The 25,121-nt window shown below is 37.7% G+C and overlaps 1 protein-coding gene across 1 annotated transcript in view; it reads right to left on the minus strand.

Moving 5' to 3' along the window:
- Positions 1 to 25,121, minus strand: part of SGCZ (sarcoglycan zeta) — a 115,456-nt gene that overhangs the window by 20,685 nt on the left and 69,650 nt on the right. Inside the window, exons 3-4 of the mRNA XM_027853757.1 lie at positions 14,561 to 14,648; positions 4,352 to 4,474 (exon numbers count right to left, since the gene is read on the minus strand). Coding sequence (XP_027709558.1) covers positions 4,352 to 4,474; positions 14,561 to 14,648 — 211 coding nt within the window. The remainder of the gene's footprint in view (positions 1 to 4,351; positions 4,475 to 14,560; positions 14,649 to 25,121) is intronic.

Raw genomic sequence — 25,121 nt, forward strand, 5'->3', positions numbered from 1 at the left:
TACTACTTTGGGACTTCTTTCACTGGCTTCTTCACCATATCCCTCAGTTGGATGCCTTCTCCAACTCCCCCCCTCTACTCCCTGCAGCTTCATTTCATGTTCTGTCTACCCCATTAGGCTGCAAGCTCCCTGAGGGCAGGGACTGTCTTTCTTTTTTTTTTTTTTGTATGTATATGTTCAGCTCTTAGCACAGTGTCTGGCACACAGTAGGTGCTTAACAAACATTTATTTACTGACTGGTTAACTGACCTACTAAGGCATATCTTGGTGGCTAGAGTGATAAACTAGTAGCTTAATACTCAAAGATGATGAGGTTGGTGCACACATTGCCAGAGCTAGCTCAGTGTTTGGGACACTCTGAAGAAAAGTGTGGGAGAGAAGAGTCTTTAGGTTGCCTACCAAACTGTTGAGCTGATATCATTGCTGTATGCCTGTGAAACCTGGACAGTCTACCAGCACGTGCCAGAAGATTGAATCACTTCCATTTGAATTATCTTAGAAATATTCTGAAGATCACCTGGCATGATAAAGAACCCAACACTGAGGTCTTTTCTTAAGCTAACTGCTGAGCATTCAAACTCCACTGCATAGAGTGTAACTCTGATGGGATGGACATATTGTTGGAATGCTGAACATAGATTTGCCTAATAGATTATTTTACAGAGAACTCACACAAGGCAAATGTGCACATGGAGGTCAGAAGAAGCAATACAAGGACACTCTCAAGGTCCCTCTGAAGAACTCTAGAATCAATTGTGAGACATGGGAGACACTGGCACAGGACCACCCAGCACAACATGCCTTCATGAAAGAAAGATCTGTGCTCTATAAGCAAAGCAGAATTGCAGTAACTCAAAAGAAACTTGAGATGTGAAGATTTAGAGACATCTCCCTTCCAAATGTTCACATGGACTATTTGTGCCTGACCTGGCAGAGCCTTCTGAATTCATATTGGTCAGATCAGCCACAGTTAGGCACACTGTGCATTGACCCTGACATAGTGATGTCATTTTGGTCCTCTCAGAGAATGAAGGACAACAACCAGAAGCTTAATATCTTTCACAAATTAATGGGACACCAATCATCATACTACAAATAAACCATGCTAGAACCAGATTATTATCACAGGCAAAATCATTTCTTAGAATTACCCAGACATAAGAGTGGTTCCATAAAAAGGAGGAAAATGTTTTTTAATAGAAGTGTCCATACCAAATGCCTTAGTATCCTCTAACTACATAGCTTTCAAAATCTAGAAATGAAACAGAAGGAACTTTGTGGGATCAGGAGGAGGTGTGCATCATCCCTCCTTTCTACTGCTGAAGGCATCCTATCAGTGCTTTCTATGAGCCTACAGAAGATAAGCTTATGACCCAATGCTATTATTGAGTTACAGAAATCAGTTACTTCTTGTCTACCTACACAATGGTCTTTAAAACATCTAATAGAAAAGATTAATAACTGGGCATTGGCTTCTTCCAGGACAATTTTTATGTCAACTTAAAAATATAAGAAGCATGAGATATAGAAAAATAATAATGAGTTGCAAATGATAACAGCAATTCACATTTCTGTGACACTTACAATTTTCAAATGGCTTTCCCCAATACTGTCCAGAGGGGTAGGCAGGTGGTGCAAGTGCCTCCATCCATGCCCATTTTACAGAACTGAACACCAACACATTTCTGCTCCTTTGCAGAATACTGGAATGAGTAATTCTACATTTTCTCTTCTTCCACAGAGGAGGTAATAAAATATAATGGGAAAGGTCATTCATTTAGTCAGAGGTCCTGGATTCAAATAAAATCTCTGCTACATATTATCTCTGTAAATTGGGCAGGGCGTGTTACCTATTTGGGTCTTAATTGTCTCCTCTAAAAATGCGGGGGTTGGATTCAATGGCCCCCATGGTCCCTTCCAGCTCCCTGTCTTTCTCCTAAGATTGTACAGTTACTTATCCACTGGAGATTTGGAGGAGAGTCAAGTATCTTTTCCATTTTCCAGCTTATTTTTGACCCTGAAAAGGACTGTTAAGTTACTCAGGCATAGCACATCAAAATGTACAATTAAGTGCCATACTTTTCATTATCTCACCTGTTGAAAACTGAAATACCAAATAATAATTGCCACTTTGGGGAAACAGTGGGGTGGTGGATATTCAAAGATGTGATCTAAGATGGTTTCATGGCTTGAGCTATACTGAGGGCCTTTAATATATGTTTGGACATTTCCAGAATCACTGCCTTGTGTGTGCACATACTAGCATTCAGTCAGCAAACATTAAGTGGTTTATATGTGCCAGACAGTGTACTAAGGGCTGAGGAAAAGAAAAAAAAAACAGTCTCTGATCTCAAGGAGTTTACATCCTGATGAAGAAAAGCAGCAGATAAGGGAAGAGCTAAAAAATATATGTGTGGAGGTACACAGGTAGGGACATGGCAGGTAGATTCAGAGACTGAGCGATGGTTCATCGAGGGCCATTCCCCAAAGCGAAGCTTCTGAGAACTCATTAATGGGAGGAGGGTCCCCATAGAAGCAGGGTCAGGAGGCATATGAGGCATGGTGGTTACATACATACTAGTGTTAGAAAATAGGATGTTATAGTTGAAATAATAGAATCTGAGACATAGTGGTAAGAAATACATTTCCTTCTGTATTTCTTTAAAAGAACAAGAAAGGTACAGAGGACATAGAAATGGAGAGGTCACTTTAATTTTCCATCAGTCATTGATTATCTCTGAATCACTTCTTGCATTAAGCAATTTGTGTTCACTGAAAGGCATGCATTATCACCCTCCACTGGTCAGGGAAGTGATCACTTAACTTTTTCCCCCTGAATGCAGAATTGTGAAAATCTCCGCTGGGTGTAATGTACTCCAAAAATGAATTCAGAAGTCCTGATGTAACATGCCGCCATGTTAAGGAGTCACAAATTATTGAGCTATTCACATGCAGAGTATTGATAGTCTGTTGGTAAAGATGTGATGATATTAAGGCTGATGATGGTAACAATTTAGAGGGTGAGACAGAGGAGGAAGATTCCTAAGCCTGGTGGGAGGAGGGTTAACCAGATTCCAGACCAATATAATTAGTGACATCCTGATAACCTCCGAGTCATTCATAGCTAATCGTGGCAACAAATCCTCTCCTTTCTTTATGGCTACAGGGATAAACATATCCCCTGTAGAATGTAGATGGCAGAATGTGACTTTGTAGAGGAGCTAGCTGTCATTTTGCAGGCAGTATAAGTGCCTTCTGCTATGTCTGGTGGAATGTTTCAGTATTAAGAAGTCTGGTCTCTACTACAGAGAGCTGGCATGGCGTAATGGATAAATAGCTAGCCTCAGAGCCAGAGACACTTGTGTTGCAATCCTAACTCTGACACTTCTTGGCAATATCACACTTATCAAATCATATGAGCAGGAAATGTGCAAAGGAAGAATTATACACTTTCCACAAATATACAACAAAATATTCCAAGTCACAAATACTTAGACAAACACATTTTAATCTAATGCCAAACTTTCATTTTAGAACCATCAGCACAGATAAAAATGATTCAACTTGGAGGACTATGCAAAATATACTAATGCAATTTTGGTAGAGCTGTCAATTAGTTCAACCATTCAGGAAAACAATTTGTACTTATACTATAAAAGTCACTAGACTCTACTGTTTGACCCACCCATACCATTACTAGGCATATATTGTGAGGAAATAGAAGACAGAGGGAAAAGTGCCATATATGCAAATTATTTACTGAGTCTCCTGTTTATTTTTGCATTAGGAGAAAGAAAAAAAAGGAGAAACAAAACAAGTGCCTATGTATTAGGATATGTCTGAATAAACTGAAGTATATAAATGTAATGGAATATTGTTACACCTGAGGAAATGACCGGTATGAAGAAATCAGAGAAGTTATGAAGATTTGTGTAAACTGATGCAGAGTAAAGTCAGAAGAAACTGATTTTTGTTTTATTTTGTTTTCACAATGATCAGAATAACGTACAGAAAAATAGCAATGACAGAATAGCACAACTCAAATGCTGTGATGACCCTAGTCTTGAGAACACTTAGGGTGAGGCACCCCTCATTCCTCTTGGCAGATGGATAGTGGCCAATAAGTGCAGAACGGGTCCCATTTTGTCAGGGAAGATCAGTTGGTTCATTTGTTTTCTTAAAGATTACCTCTCTGTGACAAGGAAGGGTTCTGTTGGTGGAGGCGGTGGTGGTAGTATGTGGAGGGAGTCATTGGGAAATCCCAAGGAAAGGTTAAAAAAAGAACAGAAATAAGGCATTTCTTCTCCCTCTTTGCAGCCAAGCTCCAAGGCAAGGCTGGCTGTCACAGTACCTGTCACTTTCAGTCGGTCAGCCCCAATGGCGATCTCTTCTTCATTGGCCGAAAACAGGACCCTGCCACCTTCACTTGCACGCACTTCAAACTTTTTACACCGAGCTTCCACAGCATCTGCTCCTAGGAGAAAGGGAGGGGAGGGCGATAAAACGGGAACAAAATTGACATCCTAACTTAACCGTACTGTGTCACTGTTTTTAAGTAATGCCTCAAATGACCAATGGTTTCGTCGATTTCCAAAACTTATGTAGCTTTTAAATTATTCAGAGACTTGAACATCTCAAGCTGTTTGTATATTGTTACTTTTATAGTTCAATACTTTATGTCTAACATATAGGCATTTCTTTTCCTTACTTAATATTCAGATGTCAGCTTCACTCCTTTCCCCCCACTGACTTTATTTCCAGAGCTTTCTCACTGCTACAGTTAATAGCTCTGAAAAGATGTTTCAATCATGATATCAGACAAAGCAAAAATAAAAGAAACTACTGTATCAATAGAGATATAGAAGGTGAACAAGAGGGAGATAAAGGAACAAAATGTCCCACAGCCAGAAAAGCAGTGAGAGAAACCAAATGAATAATTCTACTTTTAGAAGAATTTCAGGCTTAGGATGATGGATTCATAAGATGTTACAGTTAGAACGGACAGAAGACACAATGTAGACCTTCCACTTTGTAAGAAGACGGAGTCCTTGTTGAAGGTGAAGTGATTTGTACAAAATCACACTGTTATTTCCTAGCAGAACCAGGACTTGTATTGAGGTCTTCTGACTCCCAATCCAGCTACCTTTCACCTATTCCCTGCTTCCTCTTGGAGGATGAATTACATATCTAAATCTTTGGATTACAATAAAATGAAATATGGCTTCCTTCCTCTTTGTCAATTTTAAAAGACAATACTCTTTCAGAAGAGCAGGAGATGAGAGAATCTTTCTTTTCTTTTTACTCCACTATTTTATACTTGTGTCACTGAGTAGCCAAATTCAGAAGAAAAAGAGATTAAGAACAGCTCAATATGGTCTTTAAAAATAACCTATATACTTGGGAAGATTTGAATATCTTCTTACTGAAAAATACCTCTACTTCAGCTGAGATCAATGGCTGCAAACTTGATTCATATATACAAGCAGCATTAGCATAGGCAACTTCACATAGGACAGAAAGGCACAGAGAAGAAAACTTTTATCTCATCTAGAGTGATAAAGGCAATATAACAGAGGTTCCTCCTCAGGACTGCTCCAATTCAATTCATCATAACTAAACAGATACAGATAAAATAAATTATTTTCCCAACTTTGCCTCGACAGTCAAATACTGAGAAAATAGAAGAAAAAATATTTTCTCAAATTTCACACACTCACATTCATCAAAAACAAATCAGGATTGAAATCAGTGATTTTCCCTCCCCTTAAAAGGTGCAAGATCAACACACATTTATTAAATGTTTACTACATGCCAGACACTGTGCTGAATGCTAGGAAATCAAAGTAACACAAAAACATACAAACAAAAAACAAAGCCCTTCCCCAAAGGAAAACTTATTCTATTGGGAGATAATATTTAGATAAATAGAAGACATATACAGAATTCATGAAGGTGATCTGAAAGAAGAAGGTATTATCTGTTAGGTCTCAAGGAAATACCTTCTCTAAGAGATTGTCTTTTGAGTTAAATCTCAGGAGAATAATAAATTACATAGAAAAATCACACAGTTCCCTTGCTAGAACTTACTTAAACAGAGCCATCCTACACACACACACACACACACACACACATGATATAGCCAGATCTTTTAATCTCTAAATTTGATAGTTTTCATTTTTCTCTACATATCTTCAGCATTTGACACTGTTGACCAGCTTCTTCTGCTAGATAATCTCTCTTTTCTGGGCTTTCATGATTCAACTCTTTCCTAGTTCTCTTATCTGTCTAACTACTCCTCTTAGTCTCCTTTGTTGTGTAATAATCCATATCATGATCCCTAACTGTGTATGTTATCCCAAATTTGTGTCTTAGCCTCCCCATCCCTCTCTCTATCATCTCATTTGATCTGATTCCATTCTATCTCATCCCATTCCATCCTATCCCATCTCATCTCATCTATTCCTATGAGTTTAACTATCATTTCTATGGAGATGTATCTCATATACATCCAGCCTTAGACTTTCTCCTGAGCTTCAGTCTCAAATCACAAATTGCATACCGGACATTTAAAACTGGATGTCCTGAAGCTATCTTCAATTCAATATGTTTCAAACTGAACTCAGTATCTTTCCTCCCAAGGCCTTCCCTCTTTACAACTTCCTTATTTCTCTTGAAGCCATAAGCATCTTTTTAGTCTCCCAAGTTCAAAACCTCAGCACTGTCTTTGACTCCTACCCCCACCTCCGTGTATATAATCAGTTGTCAAATTTTTCTGTTTCTACCTTCACAATATCACTCACATTTGACTTCTCTCTACTAACATAGATACTACCTTACTTCAGGTCCTTTTCAGCTCTCACCACTCTCACAGCCTCTGAATTGATCTACTTAGTCTCAAGTCTCTCAACCTTCCATTCTACCTTAAAAACTGTTGCCGAAGTAATTTTCCTTAAGTACGGACCTGACCATCACTCTTCTACTCAGTCAACTCCAGTGACACTTTATTGCTTCTATGAGAAAAATGGGTCCTCCTCTATCGTGTTTTCAATTATACAATGTTGCCCCAAACTATCTTTCCTGCCCAATTAGACATTGCTCTCTCTCCCACTCTCTGATCCAGTGAAACTGCTCTTCTATCTCTTCCTCACATATAATACTCTGTATCCCATCTCCATGCCTTTGCTCTTACCATTCCTCATGCCTTATTTCTACCTCAGAGAGTCCTTTTCTTCCTTTTAAGATCCTTTTAGGCTCAAGACCCATGCTGTGGATGAGGCCTTTCCTAATATTCCAACTCTCAGTGCAATTTTACAAAATATCTTCTCTTGAGCTCTTTTGCATATGGTTGGATTTACTCATTGTATGTCATGCATCATACATACATATACCCGCGAATATATAGGTCTACACACACATGCACACATGCACACACAAACACTTATTGGCTGACCTATTAGAATGTAACTTCTTGAGCAGAAAGATTGCTTTATTCTTCATCCTTGTATCTCTAATGCCTAGACCACAGTGGTTGGCTAAACATTTATTAACTTATCCATGGATGAAACATCCCAATTTTTTTCACAAATGTTACTGGAGGTCCTAAAACAGACTTTCCCTTAGGGGATTTCAAAGTCTTTCCTGCACAAAACAACCACAAAAAAACCAGAAACAGAATCACAGGGGAACAGGTTTTTACTGACCTGGAACCCACAACAGGGGAAGTCCAATCTTTGAAGAGGTGTGGAGTCCACAGTCAGCCACCTTCTCCAGCCCCCTATTAGAGATTTAAAAGGAATCTCTCTTACCTCAAATAGGACCCCAAGAGAGGGAATGGGGGAAGGAAGTGGCCAGCAGTTTCTCCTCATCTCTCCATGTTTAGGAATCCCACTTCTGACACCAGAACTGTCATGGTAAGGAAACTCATTTTATTTCAGTATAGAATGCAAGTCAGTAAAAGGCCTTATTCTGTGTGCTGTTACAGATTAAAGCGGGGAAAATAACCATCTATTGTCATACAGAGAAGCATACCTCTATGAGTTTAGTGGGTGTTAGTGGACTTCTGAATATAAGCAATTTCCCACAGGTACCTAGAGTATACAGAATAGTGTATTTTCATTCTGGGCTTGCAACTGATTAGACATTGCCCTAAAAGGGGAGTGTGTTGTGTTTCAGGGGAGGGATGTGGATTTAATTTAATTTAGCAAATTTAATTTGCTAAATTTCATTAGACTTGAGTTTCTAAAATGTGATGAACTCTTGTCTTTTGGTTGTCCCTACACAAGAAATGGGGTAAAGAAAGGCAAAATAGGAGTTAGATGTAACTTTTCACTTCTACTTGTAATGGGGGAAGGGCTTACTCTAACATGACATTAATCATGCCACTAAAGAGACAATAGAGTCACCCCCCCCACCATAGTAACACAATAATAGAAGATTAATTAATGTTACTGTATAAGAGCAGGACAAAACATAAGAGAAAAAAACATTAACATATAGAATTATACCATTTTTAGGAGTGGAAATATTTAAGGCATCTTCTAAATGGGAACAGTAAAAAATACACATTTTTTTCTCAGCATCCTATGATGCCTTTACAGAAACTGACAACATATTAGTGTGCAGAGGGGTTATAAGTTCTTGTTGGAGAAATATATTCTGAAAGCACCTTTTAGAGACAAGAAACAATACAAATTGTTAAGTATGATAGGGAGGACAAATAAAAAAAACAACCCTAAAAGAAACAATTGCAATATCTGAATAATGTATGGGTCAAAGAACAAACTATAGAAACAGTTAATAACAAGGTGAAATACAATAATGCCACAACATGCCAAAACTTCTGAGATGCAACTAAAGCATTCCCCAGAGGAAAAATTATATCCCTGAGAGAGCATAATAACAAAATAGAAAAAGATTATTAATCAACTGAATGTGTGACTTTGAATGAATAGGTAATCCACAAATAAACAAACCTGAACTAAGCATAAAAGAGGAAGTTCTAAAAACTGAAGGGGAAATGGATCTGTTAGAAAACAAAAAAGACTATTGAGATGATAGAATTAAAAGTGGGTTCTTTGAATAACTGATAAAACTGAATAACTTTTAGCCAACCTGATTATCAAAAGACATGGAGGAAAATCAAAATTAAGATGAAATCACAGCAGAGAGGAAAAATAAAAAGAAGTATTAGACCAGGCCTGCACAGCTTGCAGCCTGAGCTGCTTGCCACTTGCAGCAGGCCAGAGGATTTCCTCTACATACAAAGGATGTTTTCCTCACTTTTTTTTTTGCTTTTTTTTGGTGAGGCAATTGGGGTTAAGTGACTTGCCCAAGGTCACACAGCTAGTAAGTGTCAAGTGTCTGAGGCTGGATTTGAACTCAGGTTGTCCTGACTCTAAGGCCAGAGCTCTATCTACTGTACCACCTAGCTCCCGCTTTCCCCTACATTTTTTGAGGGCTGCCTGAAATCCTTTGGCAAGCTGAAAGCAGCTCGAGGGCCATGATTGGGTAAGTTGTGCAGGCCTGTATTAGACCCTCCTATAAAGAATAAGATGATAGTAGAGCAGAGTTGGACTGGGAGATCTTTAAGAACAGACTCATTTTTGCCTTTCTTTGTGTTCTCAGTTCTTAGAATGATGGCACATAGTAAGGTCTGGCACATAGTAAGGTCTTAATAAATGCTTGATGAAGACACAAGTTGACTTAAACAAATAAATGAATAAAAAGATCCAAATTAAGAGAGATCTTAAATTATCAAATTTGAGGAAAGGAAATTGAACTAGTTGCAAAAGAGTTATGAGAGGAAAACCTGATATCCTGGCCTAGATGGATTTACTGGAGAATTCCATCAAATGTGTAAAGGACAATTAATATCTGATTCATAAATTGTTTTCAAAAATAATTTGAAAAAAATGCTTTATTAAACTCTTTTACAAGAGGAATACAGTCCTTATACCTAAATTAGGAAGGGAACTATAAACAAATATTAAAAAATACCAATGAAAACATTTTAAATAACATCTTGCCAAAAGCCTGCAGTGCATGGGCCACTCAGCCAACTGCCGAATATTGATTAGGTGCCTATGGGATGCCAGGAACTGGGGATATACAAACAAATGGAATAATCTGTCTTCAAAATGAACTTAGTTTTTGGTACGGTCTCAGTTTGTTTTTTTCAGTAAGCATTCTAAGATTTTCTGCCCCTCCCCCTTTTATAGCCTATTGTTTTTAAGATGACTTAAGAATTGGTCATTCAAGTACCTCCCAGGTGTGTCACCTGCAATATGCATATCCTCTGTCCATATTTGGTGTAGTCTAGGTATTTCCCAGATCTTTCTTTTCTTCATTGCCTTCTCACTTCCTTTGTATATGCATCAAGGACTGTAATTTTACCTCTTCTTTTCCATCCAGCTGCATTTTTGTCTTCTTTTGACCTCACAGACCCTTTGCATTCTTTGCATAGTTGAGTTTCTCTCTTTTCTTAAACTTAGATCTTGATACCTTCTTGAAGCTAAGTGGATGCATGATGCCTATTGTCCAAACTAGAATATACAGTGTGTATTCGTGTGCTTGTAGTATGGAGACATCTCATCCATCTGTCTTCAGTGGTGTGTATATGTGTTGTGTTTATGTGTAACATGGAGAAGCCTCATTCATTCACCATAAGTGATGTGTGTTTAGCACATTCATGTTTGGTGTGCAAAGTCTACAGTTTTGTCATTGTCAGGTAACTCCTGTAAATTCTCCAAATGTTGCTTGGTCTCCCTCCTAGGAAAAAAGGTGAAGAGTGCTGAAGAGGAAATTTTAAGACCCCAAATTAACAAAGATAATAATGTGTTCCCCCTCCTCAAACAAACAAACAAAAAAAAGGAAATGGGGCTATGATAGGGAAAAAAGATTCCCCTTCTCCTCAAAGTATTGGAAATGGGAGGAGGGAATCTGTCTTTTTTCAGGAGGGTGGAAAGTGGTAGAATGTCACATAGGCAAGAAAGGGAAGGAAAAACCAGTGGAGTATTGGCATATTAATAAGAATAGGGCCTTTTCCAAAGGGAAAAGAGTTATAGACTCTGAGAAGGAAGCAGTTGCTTGCACTCCAAGGAATGATGGAGCAGAGCCATAGGTTGGAATGGGTAGGTGAGAGGTTACTGAGTAAGGGTCAGGAGAAGAAAAAAATATTGGTGAATAGTGACTCCCTCCTTAGGGAGCTCAAGCAGTACCTTATATACCCATTAACATCAATAGTGAGGAAAGTCTAAGAGCTACCAGAACAGATGATGACTCCTCACTTCAGCTGTGTCAGTGAGAGTGCAGATGATGCTGAGAGAAGGGATCTGGGAAAAATTGAAAAAAAATTAAGAAGGTTTGGAAAAGAAAATAAAGACTTTGGAGGAGGGGCATAGGTAGTGTTTTTCACTTCTGCTTATTGAAGGCAAAGATTACAGAGAGAAAAACAGGTTGGGAAGTGAAGACATGACTACGAAGATGGTTTGAAAATGGGACTAGAAGGTCTGGACTGGGACTTACAACCAAAAATGACTTGCTCTTGGCAAGGGGTGAATTGTACCCTAACAAAAGCTGGTAAGAGTATATTTGCTTAATGTATCACCAATCTATCAAAAAGGGCTTAAACTAAAATGGGTATGGGAAGGAGAAAACTTCCTACATCTAATCTCCAATCAAGTATGTTGTAGAGAGAAGCTGTGGTGAAAGAACCCTAGTGATTGGGACACTGAGGAATCCATAAGACTCCAAACCCAGAAAAGGAGACATTAACTATTGATCTCAAATTCATATTCAGAGATGACCCAAATTTAGACATCAAGGAAGATGAACTCAAAGTTCATCTTTAAACCATCTGTTTGTCTCAATTTCCTCAACTATAAAATGGGGATAATAATAGCACCTACCTTGCAGGGTTGTATCAAATGAGATATTTGTAAAAGCACTGAGCACAGTGCCAAACAGAGAGTAGGCACTACTATATAATTGCTAGCTATTACTATTACTGTTGTTGTTTTATGATAGTAATGGAGAAAATGTTAATAGTGTTAATTAAACTTAAAAGAGTGTTGTGCTTACATGTTTTTTCCTTGGTGTGCCAGTGGTTAAACATTTACCAGCACACCCCCTCATATAGAACCCATTGGAATATGGTTCCTGATATGTATATCTCATTCAGACAAAGTTGGATCCACAACAAGTTGTCAAGTCAAGCCAAGTAAAGTTCAGGTGGCATAGCACTATGCTTTAAGAACTTATATTCAAGTCAACAACTGTTTCCACATTCATGTGAGAAAATGTAGTGGAGGAGGGGAGACACGAATGCATCTGGGTGAATATTAAGTGAGGGAGAAAGAGCAGTAATTTTGTCATTAGAGTATATTACAAATCACCTTGACAGAAAGAGGAAATCAATGAAGAATTTATTAAATAGATTTCATTGGCTAAACATTTACAGGAGTGAGGGTTAGTCAGAGACAGAAGAAAATCTTAGGGATAGCAATATGAAGGCACAAAAGGATCCAATTCTGCTGAGGAAAACAAATGAGCTTTTTCTGAAGAGCTGGATGTGGATGCACAAAGAGGTCACCAAACAACTCCAGTTTTTAAGGGTATGTCCAGGAGATGGGAGCAAGAGCAGGTAACAGAGGAAGGACATAAGACCATAGCACAGCACTCTAAAAACAGTTCCAGAATGAGTTGGCAATATCAGCTAAGGCCGAAAAACAAAAGGTTCTGGCTGCTGGATTCCATGCCAGGATTTGCAGCAAGGTGAGAGTGGATGATGCAACAGCTTAGCCCCTGAAGAGTAACTCATTAGAGCCAGTGCAGTATGAATAGAGAAGTGTATGCATTCCTCCATCCATTGGCTATGCCACTTTTGGAAGTGAACTTGAAAGGGGAAATTCTACATAGAAAGTTTTTCCTGGGAAAGTTTGAGATCACTTTCCTCAGGGACCTTTATGGTATATTGGGGAGACTGTGTTCCCAGGTGTTTTCACTAAATCTTCTTAGTAAAGATTCATCACTAGAAGCTAATTGATGGTAAGTTATTAGACGATACTGGGTCATTGGTAGTTAACAGTGGGAGAACACACTAGAACGGGGCCTCAAGTCAAAAAAGTTAGAGAGACCCAGCCAACCCATCAAGGGTGCCCCTGGAATCAATATGGTGGATGTAGCTGGCCTCATTCTGAGAGAGTTCAGTGGCTAGCTATATTTCAATAACAATAATTTTTCTTTTTCTAAATTTGTTTAACATTTTCCTCTAAAAGGCAAGCAATAAGCCTTTTAAATCACCCGGTCATATTGAGCACCTACCATGTGCCAGGCACTGTGCTAAGCACTGGGTAGTCAAAGAAAGGCAAAAGGTCATCCTTATTCTGAAGGCACTCACAGTCTAATGGGGAGACAACATGTAAAAAACTCTATACAGAGAAGCCATAGACAGGATAAATAAGAGGTGATCCACAGAAGGAAAAGATTTGCATTAAGGGTGAGGGGGAGGGAGGAGGAAAGGTTCCCTATCAAAGGGGGAATTTTCTTGGCCCCAGGAGTCCCCAAAGGGAAATCTGATTAGACTTTTGGAAGAAGTCAATCCATTTCCTATAACGAGGCCCCCTAAAATTATTGTAACAAAAATATTTTTCATTGAGTCTTTCAGAGTTGTTTTTTATGGGAATCCAAGACTTCCTTGACTTTAGGAAATGCTGAGCTCCCTCCTTTCACAGAGGCATGAAAGGTAACTTCAGGAATAGAGTCTATCCCCTGACTCTGCTGCCTTCTCCTTGTGCTGTGCTGTGTGCCAGGCTGGTCTGGCGAATGTCTAGTGTCGTGTGGTAGACTGGTGGTTGTGTGGTAGACTGGTGGTTTTGAGGATATGTTAGCTAACACTGTGCCTCCTACCATCTCTTCTTTCACCACACCGTAGCTCATGGGTGACACAGTGGTTGGAGCTCTGGACCGACGATCAGGAGGGCCTGAGTTGGAATTTGACCTTCCTAGCTGTGTGTCTCTTAGCAAGTCACTTCACTTTTGTCAGCCCCAATTTCCTCATTTGTAAATGGAGAAGATAATGCACCTATTTAAAGTCAATGAATTGGTACAATAGATAGAGTTCTGGACTTGTAGTCAAGAAGACCTGAGTTCAAATGTAACCTTAGACACTAGCTTTAGGAGCATGGGCAAGTCACTTTGCCTCTGCCCACCTCAGTTTCTTCACCTGTAAAATGGGAATAATAGTACTCACCTCCCAGGGTTGTAGTGGGGATCAAATCAAATAATATTTGCAAAGTGTATTGCAAGCCTTAAAATGCTATATAAATGCCAGTTATTATCATCATCATTACAATTATCACAGAAAGGAGGAATTTTTAATGGTGAAGTAATTCCCAATTTGGTCACATGCCATCCATAAAAGTCTCCTTTACCTGAATCACAAATCTGGGACACAGCATGCCTGTCCCATTTGGTATTTTTTTTTTCCTGATTTAAGCCAACATTCTAGAAAGGTGGGAAAAAAGCCAGAGAGGAAGGTCTTCATGGGTCCGATGGCACTCACCTACAGTCAGCTGGCCAGTGAGTTGCCCCAGGGCATTCCGGGCATTCAGCGTAACATTTCTGTCAGACTGTAAGACCAGTGGACTGTCCTGGGAAACAGGCAGAAAACAGACAGGTGAAAAATGAAATCCGAGTCCAAGTATGCTCACAAGATCAACCTTCACTGGGTGGGGCAAATCTGATGTGGCTTGGGGGATAGCTTGTGTCTTAGATTCCATACAAGATAACATAAAGAATCAAAGCAATTCCTGGGCCACTGGTCCCGAAGATGCATCTTCTCATTTGTTTTTGTTTGGCTAGACTGTAACCTCCAGGAAGAAACACGCATGTTGCCCTCAGTGCCTGGCACAGAGTTCCACACACAGTAGGTTCTTCCTAACTGCTGAACAGTTTAGCTTTGCCTTCTTGAAGTGGGCATTTCCACCCATGTGGAGTATGAGGTTAGAAGTGATGATAAAAGATAAGGTCCCATGAGAGCCAGTGGAGTGTGGTACAGTGGCCCCAGTGAACTGCAGGTGGATTGTGATATGGAGAAAGAGCCCCTCATTTCTGTTATGGAATGTGTTTGCATGTGTATGTGAGGGGTGAGGGAAGTGTAATTGGTGGCAGAGGATGTCTGGGTAAAGATGCCTTTGAGCAGTTTTCAGGGTCTGTGAAAGACACTAATAGGAAAAACAACAAATCTTTCTAATGTAGGATAATGATGGCGGAAGGCCAGTCTGAAACACAGGAATTGCAGGAACAATTCCATTTAATTTGGTTAGTGTTTATGAATGGTTGAGCTCATCACTGTGCTAAACATTCTTAGAAACAGAAAAAATGACACAGTCCCTTCTACTCCTGTTAGCCCATGGTATACATGTAAAGGTCTCTTGAGGAAACCTAGAGGCTCATTGACCATGTGACTTAGTGGGAGAGGCCATCTATTCATCAGCACAAAGAGCCAAATTTATAAAAATAAAAAAAATGAAAAAGAACTAAGCCTGGACTGTCACAGCCCCACTCTTATATAACCTTAGGGCTTCTTTAACCTCACTGGGCTGAAACTCAGTTTCTTTCCCTCTAAGATCCCTTCCAACTCTAGTTCCCTTTCCCACATTTAGCCATCTTGTCCCAAATCAGAAAAGAAAATCTCAGAATTTGAGTCTGGAACCCTGCCCGTAGTTCACTGACTCACTCAGGACATTTACTGAAGCCTATTGATTGGCAGACTTTAACACTGGTGATCTCAGTCACTTATCCCCAAATGGTCAATGTTGACATGAAGCCTAGCCTATTCATTCCAGGCTGGTAGCCTGATTATAAGCAGCCACCACCTCTCCTGGGGCTTTGTGGTCATTATTCTTCTACTAGAGACTCTTCTCTTAACCACTTTTTCCTCTGCATGGTGAGTTCAAGGCTCTGGGGTGAGGAGGAACAACTTTAAAATATCTCATTCACATAAAAGATGAGGGGAATCCTTGGTTGAATTATCCTGGCCTTCACTGAGTTCTTGAACCAGCAGATAGTATAAAGAGGCAAGCTCCTGCATGTTGTCACACACTAAATGGTTAATCACTTTACCAATAGTCAAACCTATTTTGAAAGAGGAGGGGGCATGGGTCATGGGAAAGGTTTCCCTGGGCCTTCACAGCTCTGCCATTGATTCCTCTGCCAAAACCCCAGCTTGTATCCCTTTCCAGTCACCAAGTAATAGCAGCAATGACCTGAGGTTAATTCTTCCAAGTATCTTTTGTCTAGAGACTCTCTTCAAAATCTCTTACAAGGTCAGGAGTTATTCCCTGATTTAAAAGAGAGATTACATCTGCCATACGAAGATCAAAGGGATGTCTGATCCATGAGTGTCTTTGGTGCTTCCATTTGATTTACAAAATAATTATTCTTTTACTAATTCCATTCAACAAGTATTTACTAAGTGATACGTGTGTGCCAGGCACTATGCTAGAAAAATGTTAACTGTTCCTGTCCTCAAAGAGGTTACATTCTACTCTGGGGAAACATGTACACAGAGAAGCAAATACACCATCTAAATGAAGTAAACCCAAAATGATTTCAAGGGAAAATACTAAGGGAAAAGGAAAAGGAAAAGCCTCATGTAAAGATTGAACCTGACCAGAGTCTTTGGCTTAAGAAGCTTATCTTCTAATAATGGAGACAAACACACTCCGAATGGAATTTGATGGAAGAAGAAATGGGGACAGTGCAAAGCAGAAGGTCCCACAAGGTGCTATGGGAAATCTGAGAAGGGAGAGGCCATATTCACCTAGGGGAACAGGGACACTCAAGAAAGTTTCCCTGAAATAGGTGACATGTGAGTTGAGCCTTGAAAGATGGGAGAGACTGGATCAGCTGGAGATGAGGGGATGAGAAGCTATGAAATTGTCTCAGGATACTGGCAAGCTAGAGGAAACTTCCTAATAATGAAAACTATCTGTGATGTTATGAGTTCATTCCAGGCACAGGGAATAATCATGATTGGATAGGGAGGGAAGTGAATGTGACAGAGAAAATACTGAGAAATCAAGGCATACATGATGAAGGTAAAAACTGGAACTGGAAGAGCAAGTAGGGGAAATGGGAAGTGGAGAACTTTTTTGTCAGCCAGTAATTACAGCAATTTTGAGTGAAGAATGTGAATTCTCCAGTGAGTGGCTGACACACAATAAATTTGAAGGTTATGGGAGTTGAATAGGAATTACTCTGAAGAAAGTTGATCCTTCGTACAATTATATGCTAATAAAACTGAAAATGAAAATGAAATGAAATGGATGAATGGTTACAAAAAATAAAAGGCCCAAATTAACAGAACAAGAAATATAGACTTTAAATAAACTGATATCACAAAAAAGAAACTGAACAAGTCATAATAGTACTCCCAAAGGGGGAAAAGAAAAGAAAAAAGAGATTCAGAAAGATTTAAAAGTGAATTCAAAAAACTAAATAAAAATTAATTTCCATTTTACAGAAATCATTTGGAAAAAAAAGGATAGAATGAAAAGAAATGTTAGAAACAAATTCTTTCTATGAGACTCATGTGCTCCCAGTAGCTAAACCAGGGAGAGATAAAGCAGAGAATAAAAGGGTATAGAAAATATCTTTATGAATACAAGGGCAAAAATATTGAATATTGGCAGAAAGGTTGCTATAACATAATAAAATGAGCACACACAATGACCAAGTTGGATTTATACAAAAATGTAGAATTGATTCAACATTAGTAAAAATTTCCAAATAAAATTAACATATACTCTTGATGCTTGGTGATTTCCTGGGATAGGTGAGAATGGGGAGAAACATATGTAAAAGTATGACTCAGGAGAAAGGAATGAGAGAGACTACAGACATACAGACTACATAGAAATTTCACATCTCTATATTATGAATGTGTTCTTTAGAAAATGAATTGTTAGATATAATTGGGAAAAAATGAAATTTCCCCCCCAAAAGAAAATGAATCATTAGGAGCTTGACTGTAGAGCATCAAATAATACTCAAAAGAATGAAATTGACTCCATTTTTAACAGACCCAAAAAGACATATTACTAATATGTGAGTTATCTCTAATTCACCCAACTTTCTGTATAGAGTGACCATCTATTCATCAGTACTAAAGACCAGAATTTGTAGAAATAAATAAAAAAAAAATAAAAAATAAAATGAGCAATGAGAAAAAGATATGATGGGCAAATAAGATTTAATCTTGATTTATTTAAACAATTTATTAAAAAAAACCAAAAACTTGAGAAGCGGCCAACAGAGTTGACATTAACATCGACTATACTTTCACCCAGAACTTAAGCCGATGTAACTTACCTACCTAAATAAGGCAATCAAAAAGGACTACTTAGCAAACACCTGAGTTATTTGCTGGATGAAGAGTGAGAGGGTTACAAAAGGCAACAACATATTAGACTATAAACTTGTTTCTGAAACCTTATGAGGATGAATAATTATGACTAGCATCATCTCACAATCAGAAAGAAGAAATGAGAGTTTTAAAAAAAAACAACTAAAGAAAGCTTGGCAAGATATTCAACTAAATAAGCTCATCCCAAGAGCATTCAAGGATAAAAATAGAAAGAGAACTACAAACTGAAGAAAAAAAGGAAATCATTTGCAAAAGCACCCCCCATCTCAGCCAATTTTTGTCTGTCAAAGATAATGGAACCACCACACTTGCAACGTAACATCACAATCCCTGAGATACTTGTGTTGATAGGAGAATTGGCACTAAAGAGAACAGAGATGTGCAAAATAGCCAAACTGCATCAAATATAAAGAGAAGAGATCCATGTTGAAAGCACTGCAGTTATGAGGACATTGAGGGACTGATTCACATACTAGGTAAAGGAAGGGAAAATAGCAAAGGAATGGGGGGCGGGGGGGCTGGAAATCTCAGACCCTTTTAGTATCACAAAAATGAAAAAAAAAATGCTTGACAAGGGACATCAATATCTACCAGCCTACATGTCTACTCTCTCATCTATTCAAAATCTTTATGAGCATTATCTATATGTGAATTAAAAATATTAGGAGGAACAAATAGACTTTCAGAAACAATATTCAATTACCATCTTGAAAATCATTGAAAGATGTAGAGAATATAAGACCCCACTAGGTTAGAGGGAGGAGTATGTGAATTGGCACAAGAAAACACCATCTCATTAGCTGCTTTACAATGCCATGGCTCCTACCCGTACATCAAAACCATTGAGCATCCTTGGGGGGGTCAACATGAGCTTCATGAACTTTTTGTTTTTTTACATTTTGATACCTGCATTTTAATATAAATGGTTTCATTTGAAATCCTGTGTTTTATTTCATGCATTTAAAATCATGATTCTGATAAGGGATATAAGTGTTTAACTATACTTCTTCCAAACCGTGGGGACGAGGGCAGAATGAAGGACTCAGTCCAGAGGCACCAGTTCGAATAAGTACAGACTGTGCCATTAGGAAGTGTAATACAGTACCCAAAAATGTCAGAGCTGGAAGGAATCTTAGAGATCTTTGAGTTCACAGTTGACATTTTCCATTTTCCAGAGGGGAAAACTGAGGCAAAGGGAAGAGAAATGACTTGTCCATGTTTAGACTGATAAGATGCAGCTCTCCATACTCTGAAACATTGATACTCAAGAATAATGCCAGTGGATTAAAGATTACCTTTCTTCCATAAGAGGAATAATTGTATTTGATTCTGGAATGAACTATGGTCCACTCCTAGCATCTAAGATGTACACTTTTGCATGACCCCCCCCCCACACTCAGTTTCCCACTCATGGAGTTGCGCTAAAAGTTATCCACCCACATGAATATCATAGTCTGGACAACAAGCTTTCTTCATTTGCCTGGTATTTCCAGAGACGATAATTAGGTGGAAAATCTTTTGAATGAATATTGGTCTCATTTAGGAAGCTCTGTAACATCCCATGAATTGATGTGAGCAGTATATGGAGGAAAAGACTGAGTTGAATTGCATTTGGGAAATTTCAAAATATTTTTAATGATGTGTAACTTCTCCATAAAACAAAGGCTTATCTTTTTAAACACATATTCTTCAGGTGATGCTATTTGCCTGAGGAACATGAACTACCACAGCCTCCAAGAATAAAGGTAAAAGGCCACAAAAGGGCAATGGATAGAGGCATGGTGGGTGGGAACAATCCAACATATTATCAGTAAAACATTACTTAGGTAAAGTGGCATAAAATAGCAAGTTAGAGAGATGCATGAGCACCAGTGGAGTAGAGTGGTCATATCGTAAGAGTGAGAAATTAGAGATGTTGTGTTTCACCAACAGTTATGCAAGAAACCTAAATGGTACCAGCATTATGAGGCCTCTCCTTCTTGCCAAGGTTTTTATTTTTTGGAGGGGGATGTAAATAAAAGAGACACATGGGGATAGGTTAAGATCTTTGCTCATAGATGACTCCATCTACTCAGTGATAACACCATAGATTCATGGGAGGATCAAAATAAAAAAAATTCAGAACAATTTCATAGCTCTGAGTTGATAGATTGGCTCCTGGACTCCAGCCAAAGTTCATTTATTCATTAATTCATTCCATCTCAATAGTGGTAAAATGTAGACCAAATGTTCTCAAAAGGCAACATCACCCAGGGTCATGGAAAACATGCATGGCAGTTATTCCCAAGGGAGCAAAGTTCTTTCTGAAGAACTTGTTGAGAGTTTTATTTGTTTTAGCTCAAAGGGTGTTTATAGGTTGACTGAGGAAAGCCATGAAGACTAGTTGGCAAATAAATAAATGTTTTTTTTAAGAGCTGTGTCAGGAGCTGTGCTAGACGACAGAGACACCAAGATATTAGTGAACAAGTCTTTCAACTCCAGGAATTTATAATATAATTACAGATGCTCAGTATCCATTTTCTTCTTTAAAAATTGTTATAAAAGAGGTATAGAAATATTACAGAAGACTTTGATGGAGAGAAAACACATTTATTAATAATGACCATGAATGTAAATCATATTATCTTACCCATATGATTGAGGGGAGTGGCAGAATGGATTAAAGAGTAAAACCCAGCAATTTCTTCCATATAAAAAGTCATCCTTAAAAATATAAAAATCCATACAGAATTAAAATTAAGGGTTGGAGTAGAATTCATTTCTATTCAACTCAATTAAAAAAATCCATACCAATATGGTGTCATTCACAGTAACAAAAACAAATAGATATGGTTAAGGTAGATAATAAAACTATATTGTGTTTACTCAAGATGTTAAGTCAATATTGTTGTTAAATCTCCATATGAACTGAATGGAATGACTTTTAAGTACCTAAAATAAAAATTACTGAATTACAAGAAAATCTATATAGTAAGAAAACAACTGTTGGGCACTTCGTTAACTCTCTTTCAGACTTAGCTAAAAATCTAACTCAAATATAAGCAATAAAGAAATTAAATATCTCAACAGATTAGGGGGAAAAACCTACATAAACAAGGATATATAAACCTTGATGATTAATGAAAGGGAATCAAAGAGTGTATATATATACACATATATATGCACACATATATACACATATACAGACACACACACATATATATATACTATATGTATGCACACACACACACACACACACACACACACACACACATATATATATATATATATATATATAGTTCAGCAATATAAAGTACCTTTGAAAACCAACAATAAAAAAACAATCAATTCATGGGCATAAAAGACTCATGAATGAGTGTGGAAAGACATACATATTAAACATCCTGAATAGATCATATATCAGTGGGAATTGTAGTCATTAAGGATAATGGGAAGAAAGCTTTAGAACTTAAATGTATAATAAATATTGTTATAAATGATCAAACTTCAGGCATTTATTATGTACCTGCTATGTGCTAAGCACTGGGAATACAAAACGATAAAGAAAATAGCCCCTATCCTCAGGGAGAATACGGTTTTCCCTGAAAAAAAAATTCTATTTATCCTAAAAAGTAACTGTCATTATAAGGAAAAAAAAAACTAATTACACTGAAAGAAAAAAAAAATTACAATTAGACATACCAAGTTTTACAGTACGCAGTTTAGATAGTTCTTATTTTTCTTTTAAAAACATTTTTAATAATAATAATAATAGCTGACACTTATATACTGCTTTTAATTTAATTTAATGATTTACAATTATTATCTCATTTGATCCCCATAACTAGCCTGGGAGTTAGGTGCTAATATTATCCCCATTTTACAGAGAAGTCAACTGAGAAAAACAAAGGGTAAGAGACTTGCCCAGGGTGGTACAGCCAGTAAGTATCTGATGCTGGATTTGAACTTACTTCTTTTTGATTCTAGGCCTGGTGTTTTATTCACAGTGCCACTTAGCTCTCTCTTAAGGATAAAGACTTTATTTCTTTTCCAGTTCAAAATTCTCTCCCTCCCCCATACCCTTTATTACTCAATGAGAAGGCAAGAAAAACAAAACCTATTACAAATGTGTACAATCATGCAAAATAAATGTCTCCATTAGCTGTAGTCCAAGAAAAGAGCAATAAAAAGCAAGAAAGAGAAGAAAATAAGCTCGTATTTGCACTTTGAGTCCATCAGCTGTCTATCTGGAGGCCGATAACATGTTTGGTAACATCATGTACCCTTTGGAACTCATATGAGTGGGTGATTGTGTTGATCAGTCACTAATTCCTTCAAAGTTAATTATCTTTACAATATTTTTGTTATTATGCAGATTGTGCTACTGGTTCTGCTCACTTCACTTTGCATCAGTTCATACAAGTTTTCCAAGGTCTGTCTGAAACTATTTTCATCATTTCTTACAACACAATAGTGTTCCATCACATTCATATACCACAACTTGTTCATCTACTCCCCAATTTACGAGTATTCCTTTAGTTTCCAATTCTTTGCTACCACACGAAAAAGAGCTGCTATAAATATTTTTGTAAAAATGAGTCCCTTTTCTCTTTCTTAAAAATAAATCTGGGCTATAGACATTGTAGCATCATTGTTGGGTCAAAGGGCATGCATAATTTTGTAGATTTTTGGGTATAGTCCCATATTGTTCTCCAGGATGACTGGACCAGTTCATAGCTCTATCAATAGTGCATTAATGTGCCTATTTTCCCACATCCCCTCCAGCATCTGTCATTTTCCTTTTTAGTCATATTAGACAATCAGATGCGTATGGGGCGGTATCTCAGAGGTTGTTTTAATTTGCATTTTTCTAATGATTAGTGATTTAAAGCATTTAGGCCTTAGTTGCCAGCATACATATTTTTAAAAGAGATAAAATGAAATACTGATGCATTGAGAATACAAGAAAAAGAGAGAATCAGCAAATCATGTACTGTATCTCAAAACAAACACCAAATAGAAATCCTGACTGAAAAATTAATGAAAATCAAAGAAAATTGAAAAAGAAAAAAAATTGATCAGCTAATGAAAACTAAAAATTATTTTAAAAGACTAATTAAATAGGTAGTTTTTTTTAAAGAGATAGGAAAGCCAAATTTTAAAAATGTAAAGAAAAATAACAATTGGGGCATTGGCTACAAAGTAAATAGAAATGAGGAAAAAAATCAGAAAATATTATACCCAATTATATACCAGCAAAACTAAAAGTATAATTAGGTGGATGAACATTTACCAAATAGAAAATGTTAAAGATTAAAAAAAATAGGAACTAAGGAATACACAATAAGCATAATACATAAAAACATAAGCAATGGTTTTCTTCAAGAGAAATAAAATAAGCCATGAGCAAACCCCTAAAGTGGGTAAGTTAATCTAAGTCAAATGGAATTATAGGGGATTTACTCTATGCTTTTCTGTTTTTTGTTTTGCTTTTGGTTAAGAAAAAAAGAAGTAACTTTTCCAGACTATGTCTATGAAATCAAGTATGGTCCTGATATCCACAGCATGGAGGAATAAAGCTGAGAGAGGACACTGTAGACCTAAGTATCCCCAACTAATACAAATATTGACAAACATATCAACCTCGAAATAACCTAGACTAAAAGTTCAGTGTGGCCACATAAGATTTACACCAGGAATGTAAAGCTAGATAGTATCAGGAAAAACTTGTTTGTTCTGTTTGTTTTTTATTAGACTGATAATTTCACTGGAGTAGGGAAGCCCTGGAGAGGAAATTCCAGGTGCCAGTGCAGATTGGCAATTGCTCTGCAAGTTTAAATGTTGCCTGGGAAATGAGAGGTTAAAGGACTTGCCCAGGGTCATACAGCTAGCATGTGTCAGACATGTGATTTGAACCCAGTTCCTGATTCTAAGGCCAACTCTGTTTTTTTTAGGCAATTGTTGTTAAGTGACTTGCCCAGGGTCACACAGCTAGTAAGTGTCAAGTGTTTGGTCTGAGGCTGGATTTGAGCTCAGGTCCTCCTGACTTCAGGGCCGGCTCTCTATCTACTGCTCCACCTAGCTGCCCCTAAGGCCAACTCTTTATCCATTATACCAGACTTCTCTTATTGAAGAGCTATAAATATAACAAAACATATGAATAACAAACATAATCAAATCATATTATCAATGAACACAGAATAGCCTTTATTTACACCAAGCAGCAAGATTGATTATGGTTATTGCCTCTCTTTAGCTATGTTTTCTCTCTTCTAAATAGCACCTACTATCATTCCTTGTTAGCAGGTGGCACTTTCTTGATTACATGTACCAAGAGCTCTGAGTCCTGTCCCTTGCCACAAGAGGAAGGGCTTCTGGTCAAACCCTCTACTCATGGATCAAATGCTGGGAACCAAACACATCTCAGACCTTAGTTATTTTCCATTCTAGTACATTGCAGGGCACCCAGATCAAATCAAACATTTACTGATCTGTTCATTGTGGGCAGAGCTTATTTTGTGTAGTGATCAAAGATAAATCTAGATGCTATAAGACATCTTCTAAAAAGGTCTCTATTGACTCATTTTCTCATTGTATTCCAGTAGTTGCTTAGAGATGTCTTCTCTAACTGATAGGCAAAGCCCCTGTTTAGTACGGTAAGGATAGAATATCTATCTATCTATCTATCTATCTATCTATCTATCTATCTATCTAT

The sequence above is a fragment of the Vombatus ursinus genome, unplaced genomic scaffold (genome assembly GCF_900497805.2).
Source record: "Vombatus ursinus unplaced genomic scaffold, bare-nosed wombat genome assembly UNPS02010193.1, whole genome shotgun sequence".
Lineage (NCBI taxonomy): Eukaryota > Metazoa > Chordata > Mammalia > Diprotodontia > Vombatidae > Vombatus > Vombatus ursinus.